Below are 12,497 nucleotides of genomic sequence, written 5' to 3' on the forward strand. Positions count from 1 at the left end.
GACATAGCCACTGGGGCTGGACACCACACACTCATTGGTTCTCCTCATTTTGGCCAGGTGTGACTTCCTGTGGTGCTCTCCTTCCACGGCAAAAAGAAGTTTCTTTGATGAGGGTTGAAAGCTACACTTGTGTGTGGGTGTCAGGATGAATTTTCAGAATTCCATTAAGAATTACGCTGGTTTGGAAAAATTGGCAGTAGTAACCTATGACCTCCCTAGCCACGTGCAGCTGGCTAGGTTTCCAGTGCCACGAATGCTTTCATTCCTGTTAAGAAGGCTTTGAGTCCAAGGAGACAGCTGTAGGTCACTGCCAAGGCTTAAGCACCATCACTGCCCCTCTAGTAATGTCTGGCCGGGATGGAGATTGTGGCTTATAGGCAGCCACATTTGGTTACGACTTGACACTTTCTTTCCCTAACATCGCTTATCACCTTGTGGTACTACGAAAGCTACTCCTCGGGGGGAGAAGGGGGAGAAGGGGGCACGCGTTTGGGTCCTTTCCAGCTCAAATCCTCTGAGTCCTGTGTGTAAAGTGCACGGTGTCCTCAGCCATATGGACTTACTTTTAACTTATGGGAGGAAATTAAGAACAATACCAATAGGCTATGTTGGTTTAGGACATCTGTTGGGTTTCCCTGATCAACAATTCAAAGGGAGGTTTTTAGGACCACTACTGGGCTTTTTGTTAGATACTCTGTGGCTCTTGGGGAGAGAATCATCACTCCATATGCTGTGTTTTCATACAGTGCATGTTTTCTCTTATCTGTGGATATTAGATTGTAAGCTTTCTATATGTGCTTCATCTAAAACAGCCACAGAAGTTAGATAGCTCGTATGAGACCAGGAGAGGAAGGGGTCTCCCAAGGAAAGGGAAATAGGATATAGTGCTATGGGTAAATTAAATAGGCTTAAATGGGGAAGAGGATGGGAATGCATGGGAAAGGAGGAAATATGGAGGAGGACCACTAATACGATGGGGCCTTTTGAAGCTTCCTCAAATGTATAAAAGAGACTTAAATGGAGTTACCATATAATGGAGGAGACAGTGCCCCCAACTGGACACCACATGGTAGCAAGCAAAACCCTCAGTATCAGGAATTGGTTACATCTTGTTTAGTCATTGGTCAAAGGGGCCCCACAGACAGCCCCCATAAACACTATAGACTATTGACAATGCTGTTAGTTACTGTCCACAACCTGATAGCAAGTCCCTATTACTGAAGGCACCACTTACTTCTGTCATCAAACATGGAGAATTTGAGCTGGTGCCCACTTAGAAGCCTTAGCCATACTGACCAGCGATCACAGTGATGAAATGTACTACACAAGCTACCAGAGGAGAAAAGTAGTCATCAGTCCTGCCCAGGTACAAACCCAACCCTGAGACCCGTAACTGCGCCCTGCCTTGCAAGATATACAGATACAATAATGGCACAAATGTCATGGAGTAACCAACCACTTTAAAAAAAATCGCCTTTAAGGCCTACTCCATGAGATGATACCTACGTGTGTACACTTTTTTTTTCTGAGACAGGGTCTCTCTGTATTAGCTTTGGCTGTCCTGGACTCACTTTGTAGACCAGGCTGGCCTTGAACTCACAGTGATCCACCTGCCTCTGCCTCCCGAGTGCTGAGATTAAAGGCGTGCGCCACCACACCCAGTCATTTGTACACTTTTAATGAGGTCACAAACTTGAAACTAGATAAGTCATGGGCCCTAGGAGAAAACCTACTACTGTTATTCTGTTAAAAGAGCATGCCACTCATGAAGACATATTGCTGTGCCCATAGGTTAATGTATAGGACTCAAACCCCATCAGAGAAGTTTCTTCTTGGAGTAAATTGAGAATTAACAAAGAAACACACATATTCCCAACTGGAGAATGTACAGACAATGTGAGACCTTGTAGTACCCGATGCTAAATGGGATGTCTTTACCAAATCCTTTCTCTCAAACCTCGGGGATCCATGCAGAAGAGGCAGAAAGAGCCAATGGTGGTTGATGATCCAAAGAAACAGTGTCTTTCAGACACAAAAGGGCTGATGCACACTTGAACACACAGAAACTGTAACAAAATCAAGCTAGGTAAATCTCAGTACAGAGAAGGGGAAGTGGGCACAAAGTCCCACCCCCTAACCAGGGTGCCATTTGAAACTGATGCCTGCTCAGAGAGGGACAATCTGTTTCTCCAATGAAGTGACCCTGAGTCATCAGCTGCCCTACAGGACAGGCGTCATGCTCAGGAGTAGTCTGCTACTCAACACAAAATGGGCTCCATGCTTCCTTTGTTTTCCGTGTGTGTGTGTGTGTGTGTGTGTGTGTGTGTGTGTGTGGTGTGGTCCCTTTTTGGTTTTTGTCTTATTGTTTATACATATATTTTCTGAGCGAGAGAAAGAATAAAAACATGAATTTTGGAGGGAGGTAGGGAAATTTTAGGAGGAGTTGAGGAAGGGCAAAGATATGATGGAAATATGTTGTACAAAAAAAAGTAAATAACTCTTAAAATGTAATAAAATCAAATGGCCTAATTCCAAAACAAATCCATAAACACCATACAATATCCACCACTTTAAGTGTGAGAAATGAAAAGTTTGTTACGCTTTCTGTATTTGGCTTTCAAGTCTCTGGTGATTTTGTCCACGGCTCTTTGCATTCCTTTGGAGTTCTGTTCTCCATTTGTGTTATGTTGCCTCCTGGTTGGCAGAAAGTAAAGAGCAACTCGTGGCACAAAGATGGGGCTCAAATTATTTATTATAGGATGAATGAACTTTGTCCTGTAAGAGACTGGTCGGATTTCACACTGACTATAATCTTCTCCTGGTTCCTTGTGGAATTCTTACTTTATTGATCATGTTTTATAATAGCAGATGTCTCTTTACATTGAATTAATTGTACCATTTCCATCTCTTTAAGCACCCTCCCTCCAAATCACATGTCTTTTCTGCCTCTTCCTTATTTCTGCCTAGTTGTTCCTTGTGGTCTTTGCCCATGGAGTGTGGGGATTTTGTTTCCTGCTAGCCTGTTTATGTCTGTGGTGTGAAGGCCTTTGGCTCCTGTGGGTTGCTTTGTCTGCACATCTCATTCAGTAGAAAGGACATGGGTGTCTGGCTTCAGAGACCAGTAGCAAGCTATGTGGCTTTTGTGCAAAGTGGGTAAGTGTTTGCCCCCTGGTGTCGTATCCTGAGAAAGTTCTTTCTGAGCTGGCCAAACAATGTCCAAACTCTGAAGAAGAAACCTCAGGGCATGCAAAATGGCTTAGCCAGTGGAAGCACTCGCTATGCAAGCCTTGTAGTCTGTGTCTAGCCTGAGCTCACTCCTCATTGCAGCAGAAAGAGCTGGCCCCCAAAAGCAGTCCCTGGAGGTCCTGTTTGATCAAGAAGCTACTGTTTTAAGAGCCTGGGTTTATAAATGAGTACTTACCACGAGGGTCTTTCTGGGTCTGGGTTACCTCACTCAGAATGATCATTTCTAGTTTCATCCATCTGCCTGAAATTTTCATGATGTCCTTGTTTTTAGTGGCTGTGTAGTATTCCACCGTGTAGATGCACCACAGTTTCTTTTATCCATTCTTCGGTTAAGGGACATCTAAGTTGTTTCCAGATTTTGGCTATTACAAATAAAGCTCATATGAACATAGTTGAACAAATATCCTTGTTGTATGGTGGAGCATCTTTTGGGTGTATGCCCAGGAGTGGTATAGCTGGGTCTTGAGGACTATTCCAAATTTTCTGAGAAAGTGCCAGATTGACTTCCAAAGTAGTTGTACAAGTTTGCACTCCCACCAGCAATGAAGGAGTTCTGTCACTTGAGCTTTTGACATTGAGCCATTCTGACATGTATAAGATGGAATCTCAGAGTTGTTTTGATTTGCATTTCCCTGATGACTAAGGACACTGAGCATTTCTTTAAATGCTTCTTGGCCATTCGAGATTCCTCTGTTGAGAATTCCCTGTTTAGCTCTGTGGCCCATTTTTAATTGGGTTATTTTGTTTGTTGATATTTAATTTTTTTAGTTTCTTATATATTTTGGATATTAGCCCTTTATCAGATTAGGATTGGTGAAAATCTTTTCCCAATCTGTAGTACAAGATAAGCATACTACAGTGCAGACCCGAAAAAGGTAAGTAACAAGGAGGACCCAAGGGAGGATGCTCAAACCTCCCTCAGAAGGGGAAATAGAATAGACAGAGGTTGTGGTTGAAGAGAGGGAGCAAAGAGAGAAATAAGGGTGGAGATCAGACCTGGGGAGAGCAGGGGGACAAGAGAAAAAAAGAAACTGTGGGTGGAGGCATCACCGTGACAAGCTCGAGACCTAAGTCAGAATAGGCGTCTGGGAAAGGGAACTGTAGCTGAGACTCCACGTAGCAGGGGCCATGGAGGGCATCCTCTAACTGGGCAAGACTCCTAGTGGAGAAAGGACCACACCAACCCACCCATAAAATCTTTGATCCCAAACTTACTCTGCCTACAAGATGTGCAGGGATAAAGATAGAGCAGAGATTGAGGCAATGTCCAACCAATGCCTGGTCCAAATCAAGACCCACGCCGTGGAAGACAGCCAACTCCTGACACTATTAAACACACTCTGCTGAGCTTGCAGGCAGGAGCTGAGTCTCACAGCCAAACATTAGGCTAAGCAGAGGGAGTCTAGTGGTTAAGTGCGTGGAGGGGGGAGGGGTATAAAAGGACCTAGAGGCAACAGGAGCTCCACAAGAAGAGCAACAAAGCCTACTAACCAGGGCCCAGAGGAGCCAGTGGAGTCTGAAGCACCAACCAACGGCCATGCATTGACTGGGCCTAGATCCTCTATATAGGTGTAGCTGATGGGCAGCTCAGGATTCACGTGGGTCCACTAGTAAGGATACCAAGGGCTGTCTCCAGCATGGACTCTATTGCCTGCTTTTCAATAACTTCCCCCAAATGGGACTGCCAGGCCAGGCCACAGGGAAAGAGAACGATGAATCCTGATGTGACTTGATGAGCTGGGGTGGGTAGGTAGGGGAGCTCCCCTTTTCTGAGGAATAGGGGAGGGGTGAGGAAAGGGAGGGTGGGACTGCGAGGATGAGGAGGGGACTATTACCAGGATGTAAAGTGAATTAATTAATTAATTAATAATAGTTTTTAATAAAAGAACCTGGGGCTTTAAGAGACAGAGAACCCTCACCCTACTCCTTTTTGCTGGGTTCACTGACTCTAAGGGGGTTGGGTAGGACTCTGGTTGTTCTGTTGGGATAGGGCTGTTTATTTCCATTAGGAGTTGGCTATAAGATATTATTGGTCTTATTCAGAAAGAAAACGAGATTGGACTTAGGGATGTCTCTCTTTTCCTTTATCTTTCTTTCTTAGGTATGGAGGTAGGCTGAAAAGAAAGAAGGGGGAATATAGGAATATATAGGGATGGCAGGACAAAAAGTAGATTATTGAATCTACTCCTCAACTTATGGCCTTAACTGTTACTCACAAACAAGGTTATTTTTAATTCATTTGTATAGAATTTTGTATATTAATGCAAAATAAGTTCAATTTTGATACATTGGTATAGAATTCAAATTCAAGATTATTCTTCACACACATTAAATATGTTTCTACTTTAATATAAGGTAGTGTATCCATACAATTCAATTATAACACAAGGTTTACTTCCAATACTTTGAAGGTGCTACTGTATGCTGCTTAGGATAATTAAGTAACACAAGTTAATTGTTAGCTGATCAACTCATGGTCATGTCAACTACTAGTCTATTTTCATCACAAGAATATACGCCCTAGGTTCAACAGATAGATATGATTCTACAGATAGATAGGGTTAAATCATTAGATAAGGTCTTCAAAAGCCTCAGAGATCTACAGAATATGGCATGTAAAGATGTTTTTAGATCTTAAGGATCTTTTGACAGTAAGACACGTTAAGTCCTGGCAACACCCAGCCTACCTCAAGGAAGATGATGAGCATCAAAGAACCTCCTTATGGAGACATATTCAAATATGGCAAACCAGCCACTGGGAAAAAGGCCCTTGTTTTTGCCACAGACAGAATTCTGCCTAAAAGTGGGCAAGGTTGGAAGCAGGTAGAGTCAACAGCCAAACTCTGCCAAGACAAGGCAAGCAAGTCCTCAATAGTTCCTGCCTCACAAATATGTCTGTCAGATATAATGGGCCAGAAGGCTGAAGATGATGCTCCAACATTATAGAGCGTTTTGGGTGACTGTCTAGACAGCTAATTGTCTGTCGTGTTCTCATTTGGGAACCTGCTATCTTGTACTTCCTGTTTACTCAGGAATTTAACTTTATTCCTTCTCAAGTCTCTGATGGAGTTTAAGACCAAATAGTTTAGTTTTACCATTAAGCTTAGTTGTTTAGGGGTTAAATTGTTTTTAGATCTGGATAGAGGTTTTTAGGTTGATAGAGATGAGATGTGATAGGTGTTGATTTACCTTCAGAATTGTAAACTCACCAAGATAGGAAGGATATTTTCTTCAAGGTCACCAAATAGAAATAGGCAAAACATTATGAGTATTGCATTTATATAATCCCTAATTGTTTCGTGGTCCTTCTTGCGATTTGCAGTTTATTGTATATGTGTGATAATATAAATGTATATGTAAAGATGTCCTGTTGTTATTTTTGTTTGTTTGTTTTTGTTTTTGAGACAGAGTCTCACTGTATAGCCCTAGCTGGTCTGGAACTAGCTATGTAGAGCAGGCTGGCCTCGAACTCACAGAGATCCACCTGCCTCTGCCTCCCAAGTGCTGGGATTGGCACGAATGGCTCTGCTCACCTATTTTTGAACCAGCACTCAATGGTATGCACACACCTACACTCGCATGCACTCACACACATCATCTACAAGTTAATAATAAACATAAGTTTAAAAATAAAGTAAGATGGTACACACGTCTTCACTGCATCACTGCAAAATTCATCTCCACTCAACCCTTTGAAGTCACTGTATCCCCTGAACTGCCAAGCATGAAGAACAAAGCGTTCTTGTGACTAATGGTGGTTTATTGGTGGGTGATCATACCTCGGGGTCCCCCAGTGACTGGCTGCCCCTCTAAGGGAGCCTTAAAGGCGGGGACACATGAGAATGCACACAAAAACTCTGAGTCGGAAGAAGTAGTTCAGCCTTCAAGCAAAAACAATTCATTTTCTCATTCCCAAGTGAATGAACTGGGATTTCGTTCTCTCTAGGTTTTTTTTTTTTTTTTTTTTTTTTGGTGTGTGTGTGTGTGTGTGTGTGTGTGTGTGTGTGTGTGTGTGTGTGTTTTCCAGAGATGGTTTCTTGAGCTGTCCCATGAATGATGACAGGCTGTAAGACTTAAAGACGTTCCCTGGGGTGGTGTCTGCTTTCTCTTTAGAGGGCGCTACTTTGACTGTGACCACGTCTAACCCTGCTGCAGGCCAGATGTTATGGGGGACACATTCCCTCCTGCTCTGGACCTCCTGTTCTTTCTCACTTCCTCTAATGCCCTATGAGTCTCCCACAAGGGCCTGAAAACCATCCCCTTCCCTCGCCGTCACACATAGAGTAAGTGTGTGCACTGAGCAAGGAGCAGGACGTTTGACACTCTGGTTGAGTGTGACATGGGGACCTTCCACCTGTGGCTGTCTAGACAGACCCCTCCTCAGGGCTGTGGCTATTCAAAGTTGTTTGTGTTAAGTGAGGTTTGTGGCATCTCCTACCTCACCACTTCCTGTGCACTAGTGCGTAGCTGTTACGCTTGCACTAATCCTTTGGTATAAGCCGTCCTCAGTTCTCTACTGTAATGATCATATCCCAGCATATACATGGTTGCCACACAACCTCTGAAGGGTTCCTAGTACCTCAGCTTCTATAGTGTGTTGAGCTTATAGTGAGGAAAATCAACCCCCCACCGTACATAACCTGGTCTGACAACATGGCCACCTTCAGTTCAGGGGACCACCCAAAGGGGCCACCATTAACATAGTGACTTTTCTCTGTGCCAGCTGGATGGAGTGGAACCCTGGCTTCCCTCTGAGCATCGATGCCAAATGCCACAAGGATTTACCCCGAGACATCCAGTTCGACAGTGAAAAAGGAGTGGACTTTGTTCTGAACTACTCAAAAGCGTAAGTTTGAGGAACTTCCGGGGTGTGGGTGGCCCATCCAGTAGCGGGGAGTGAGATGGTGTTAGAAATGAGTTCAGGATGGTAAAAAAAAGAACTCCATTCCACCTAAAGTGTCTGGACAAGGCAAACTGCACTCTCAGTCGAGAAGGTGTGCTCGGAGGGGCAAACGCACAACAAGGCACGAGTTACACTTGGTTTTTAATTCTGACTCAAGTGGTAAGTGTGTTTCCCCCATTGACCGGGATCCAACTCATAGTTTTTGGTTTTGTTTTTAATTTTAGACCTCTCTAGACTTTGTTTTTTTTAAATATTTTTTATTTATTAAATTTTTAATTTATGTGTGTTGGTGTGAGGAGATGGGCTTTTAAAGCTTCCTCTTCCAGGTCACTCTCTTGCCTTGTGTTTGCATTTGAAGATGTGAGCTTCCTGCTCCTGCGGCCTGCTGCTTGCTGACATGTTCTTACCACCATTATGGACTCTAACCCTATGGAACAAGAGCCAGAATAAACTCTCCCTCTGTAACTTGCCTTAGTTATGATGCTTTATCACACAGCAGGACCTTAACTTAGACAGAAGATGGTAGCAGAGAGCAGGCTGCTGTGAAGAACCTGCCTGTGTTTCTTCTTCTTCTTTTTCTTCTTCTTCTTCTTCTTCTTCTTTCTTTCTTCTTCTTCTTCTTCTTCTTCTTCTTCTTTTTTTCTTCTTCTTCTTCTTCTTCTTCTTCTTCTTCTTCTTCTTCTTTTTCTTCTTCTTCTTCTTCTTCTTTTTCTTCTTCTTCTTCTTCTTTTTCTTCTTCTTCTTCTTCTTCTTCTTCTTCTTCTTCTTCTTCTTTTTTTCTTCTTCTTCTTCTTCTTCTTCTTCTTCTTCTTCTTTTTCTTCTTCTTCTTCTTCTTCTTCTTCTTCTTCTTCTTCTTCTTCTTCTTCTTCTTCTTCTTCTTCGGTTCTTTGGTTTGGTTCAGTTTTGGAATGTGGAAGCCCTCTGAACTGGGGACTAAAAAAATCAGTTAAACGCTGTAAACAGAGCTCAGCAAGCAGTCTTCACAGGAGCGTGAAAGACAGCAGTGGGAGAGCACTGGCTCAAAAGGCTTCAGAGGGAAGCATGTACTTTAATAGCAGCTGGGCTAGAGGCCATTCCTGGGATAGTTTTTGCAAAGAGTCTGGCTGTTTTCTTCCCACATCCTGAGAGTTTACCTCAGGCTAAGTTAAAAAGAAATGGAATAATTTCTTTGGAAATTTCAAGACTGCATAATGTCAAGGTTGGGGTCTGTTTGTTATTAATGATGCTTATGTTGGTCTACAAAGAAAAAAGAGAAAGTGAGGCAGTTAGAAATGCAAATGTAGCCAGGCGTGGTGGCGCATGCCTTTAATCCCAGCACTTGGGTGGCAGAGGCAAGTGGATCACTGTGAATTTGAGGCCAGCCTGGCCAACAAAGTGAATTCAGGACAGCCAAGGCTACACAGAGAAACTCTGTCTCGGGGGAAAAAGAAAGAAAGAAAGAAAGAAAGAAAGAAAGAAAGAAAGAAAATGCAAATGTACAATTCAGGGAGAGGAGAGCCATAGGAGGTTTAACAGCCACGCATGAGTTAGAGGAGGCCTGCTGGGTATGCACTGGAACACAGGAAGGGTGTCTACAGGGAAAGACCCCACCCAGGTAAGTCTCCAACTTGTGAAGGGAGCCTATGGAGATTTCCGCTCCTAGAAAGCAACTGAACGAAAGTGCCGCTGTGATCCAAGAGGGCCAGGGCCTGTCCCAAGCTAGCAGCTGAACTTAGCTGTGCCATGCATGTGGTGCTGGTTTTAGAGGCATGAAGGATGCAAGAAGGAAGGGGCTGTGGAGTCTGCCTCCATGGTTTTACAAAGCCACTAAGGCAAGGCACCGCATCGCAGGAGTGTCCCTGTGTGAAGACCAAGAGGCTCTGAGAGGCTATTGCATCACATCGAGCTGTAGATGTGCGGCTTGGGTTGCCATGGGAAGCCCAAGATGTCGGCAACGTCATAGAGTCATCCTCTGAAAAGAGCTGCATACATAGGTTGGAACCAGCCTAAGAGGGAGATGTATGTTGTAGTCAGAAAAGCTGGAAGGGCAAGAGCCTTTGACAATAGGCACAGAGCTACAGGATTTGGCGTGTGCTCTGCTGGTTTTGGTTTTGCTTTGATCCAGTATTTCCTCACTGTGCCCACCTTGCTCCCTTATGGAGTGGTAATGGGTGTTCTGTGCCACTGTGTGTTGGTAGTAGATAGATTTCTTTTGTCTTTCACATGGGGTTACAATTAAGAGACTGCCTTGAGTCTCAGAAGAGACTTGGGGTTTTGAAGTGTTGAAGTTGCAAGACTTTGGGGACTTTTGGAGTTGAACTAAATGCATTTTGCATCATAACATGGCAGCAAGCCTATGGGGGCCAGGGAGTTGAGTGTGGTTTGAGTGAGAAATGACCTCGAAAGGTGTGGGGGAGGGAAATACTTGGTGGCACTATTTGGGGAGATGTGGGAGGTACAGCCTTACTGTGGTTTTGAGAGTTGAAAGTCTTACTCCCTTTCTGGTTTGTGATCTGCAAAGGAATGAATGGACACAGAGGGCACCGGCCTGGCCTCTGACACAGCTGAGCATCAGGCACAGGCTAATCTCTGTCCTGGTCCCACAAGGGCAGCGCCTGTCCCTGGGAACTGCCTGGGACATCAGGAGGCTCCTGAGTGCGGAGTGAGGACACTCTGCAGAGACACAGTGGGCAGGGCAGGCGAGGTGACCTGTCTGTCCCTTGGTTTGCAGTGGGCAGGCAGGCGAGGTGACCTGTCTGTCCCTTGGTTTGCGGTGGGCGGGGCAGGCGAGGTGACCTGTCTGTCCCTTGGTTTGCGGTGGGCGGGGCAGGCGAGGTGACCTGTCTGTCCCTTGGCTTGCGGTGGGCGGGGCAGGCAAGGTGACCTGTCTGTCCCTTGGTTTGCGGCGGGCAGGGCAGGCAAGGTGACCTGTCTGTCCCTTGGTTTGCGGCGGGCGGGGCAGGCAAGGTGACCTGTCTGTCCCTTGGTTTGCGGCGGGCAGGGCACGTGAGGTGACCTGTCTGTCCCTTGGTTTGCGGCAGGCAGGGCAGGCGAGGTGGCCTGTCTGTCCCTTGGTTTGCGGCGGGCAGGGCAGGCGAGGTGACCTGTCTGTCCCTTGGTTTGCGGTGGGCAGGCAGGCGAGGTGACATGTCTGTCACTTGGTTTGCAGTGGGCAGGCAGGCGAGGTGACCTGTCTGTCCCTTGGTTTGCAGGATGGAGAACCTCTTCATCAATCGCTTCATGCACATGTTCCAGTCTTCCTGGAACGACTTTGCTGACTTCGAGAAAATCTTCGTCAAGATCAGCAACACCATTTCTGGTGAGAGGAACCTTGGGGTTGTGGGGAAAGGGGACTTCATTTTCCTGTCTGGGACTTGCAGGCATCCGACCCAAGCTCCCACGACATTATCTCCCCAAAAGTCACAAGGCTCTCCAGACTTCTTCTTTATGTAACTAAGTCATCAGTGGCTCTTCTACACAGAGCCACGCCAGGATCGGGCTATTTCTTTTTAAGCATTTACATCAAAATAGCATTGGAGGCTGAAGCCTTGGCAGTGACAGCTAATTCTGCTCTTGCAAATGCCTCAAGTGCAGTTCCCAGCATCAACACCAGGTGGCTCACAACCACCAATAACTGCAGCTACAGGGGACTCCAAAGTCTCTGGTCTCTGGGGACACCTGCACTGAACTGTTCACACACACACACACACACACACACACACACACACACACACACACACACACACACACACACACACACACGTGCGCGCTAATAGTAAAAATAAAATGTAAAGCAAATAGGTCGTTTGGACCAGAGCCCCTGACACTGTCCTGGACAGTAATGGATGGAGAGTCAGGAGAGCCACTGCTTTGTAAGGAGGCAGGAATGGCTGGATAAAGATGCTGACTTCAGCACAGGGGACCAGGACTCTCCCTTCTCTTTCCATGCTGGGATGAAGGACCAGGGATCTTGAGAAGAGTGGGTGCCTGAGAGTCTTGCTGGTCAGTGAGGCACAGTACAAGGAAGACTGTGCAAAGTCTGACCCAGCAATGAGGACCAGGGACCATAGCAAGTGGGAATGGCTGGATGCCTCTAAAAGGGCTCCCTACAAAGACTTGTCCTCACGCAGGGCCATGGGGGCCTGCCCAGCCGTCCTATCTAGGGGTGTGCCCTCCTGTTCTCCCCACAGAGCGAGTCAAGAACCACTGGCAAGAGGACCTCATGTTTGGTTACCAGTTCCTGAATGGCTGCAACCCAGTACTCATCAAGCGCTGCACCAAGTTGCCAGAGAAGCTCCCAGTGACCACAGAGATGGTGGAGTGCAGCCTAGAGCGGCAGCTCAGTTTAGAACAGGAAGTACAGGTAGG

General features: G+C 45.7%; 1 protein-coding gene across 1 annotated transcript in view; it reads left to right on the top strand.

Annotated features, from left to right (window-relative positions):
- ALOX5 (arachidonate 5-lipoxygenase) overlaps nucleotides 1–12,497 on the top strand; it is a 52,845-nt gene that overhangs the window by 26,057 nt on the left and 14,291 nt on the right. Inside the window, exons 4-6 of the mRNA XM_084765723.1 lie at nucleotides 7,970–8,092; nucleotides 11,342–11,448; nucleotides 12,320–12,492. Of these exons, the coding sequence (XP_084621849.1) occupies nucleotides 7,970–8,092; nucleotides 11,342–11,448; nucleotides 12,320–12,492 (403 nt within the window). The remainder of the gene's footprint in view (nucleotides 1–7,969; nucleotides 8,093–11,341; nucleotides 11,449–12,319; nucleotides 12,493–12,497) is intronic.

The sequence above is a fragment of the Acomys minous genome (genome assembly GCF_964271855.1).
Source record: "Acomys minous genome assembly, chromosome: 17".
Taxonomy (NCBI): Eukaryota; Metazoa; Chordata; class Mammalia; order Rodentia; family Muridae; genus Acomys; species Acomys minous.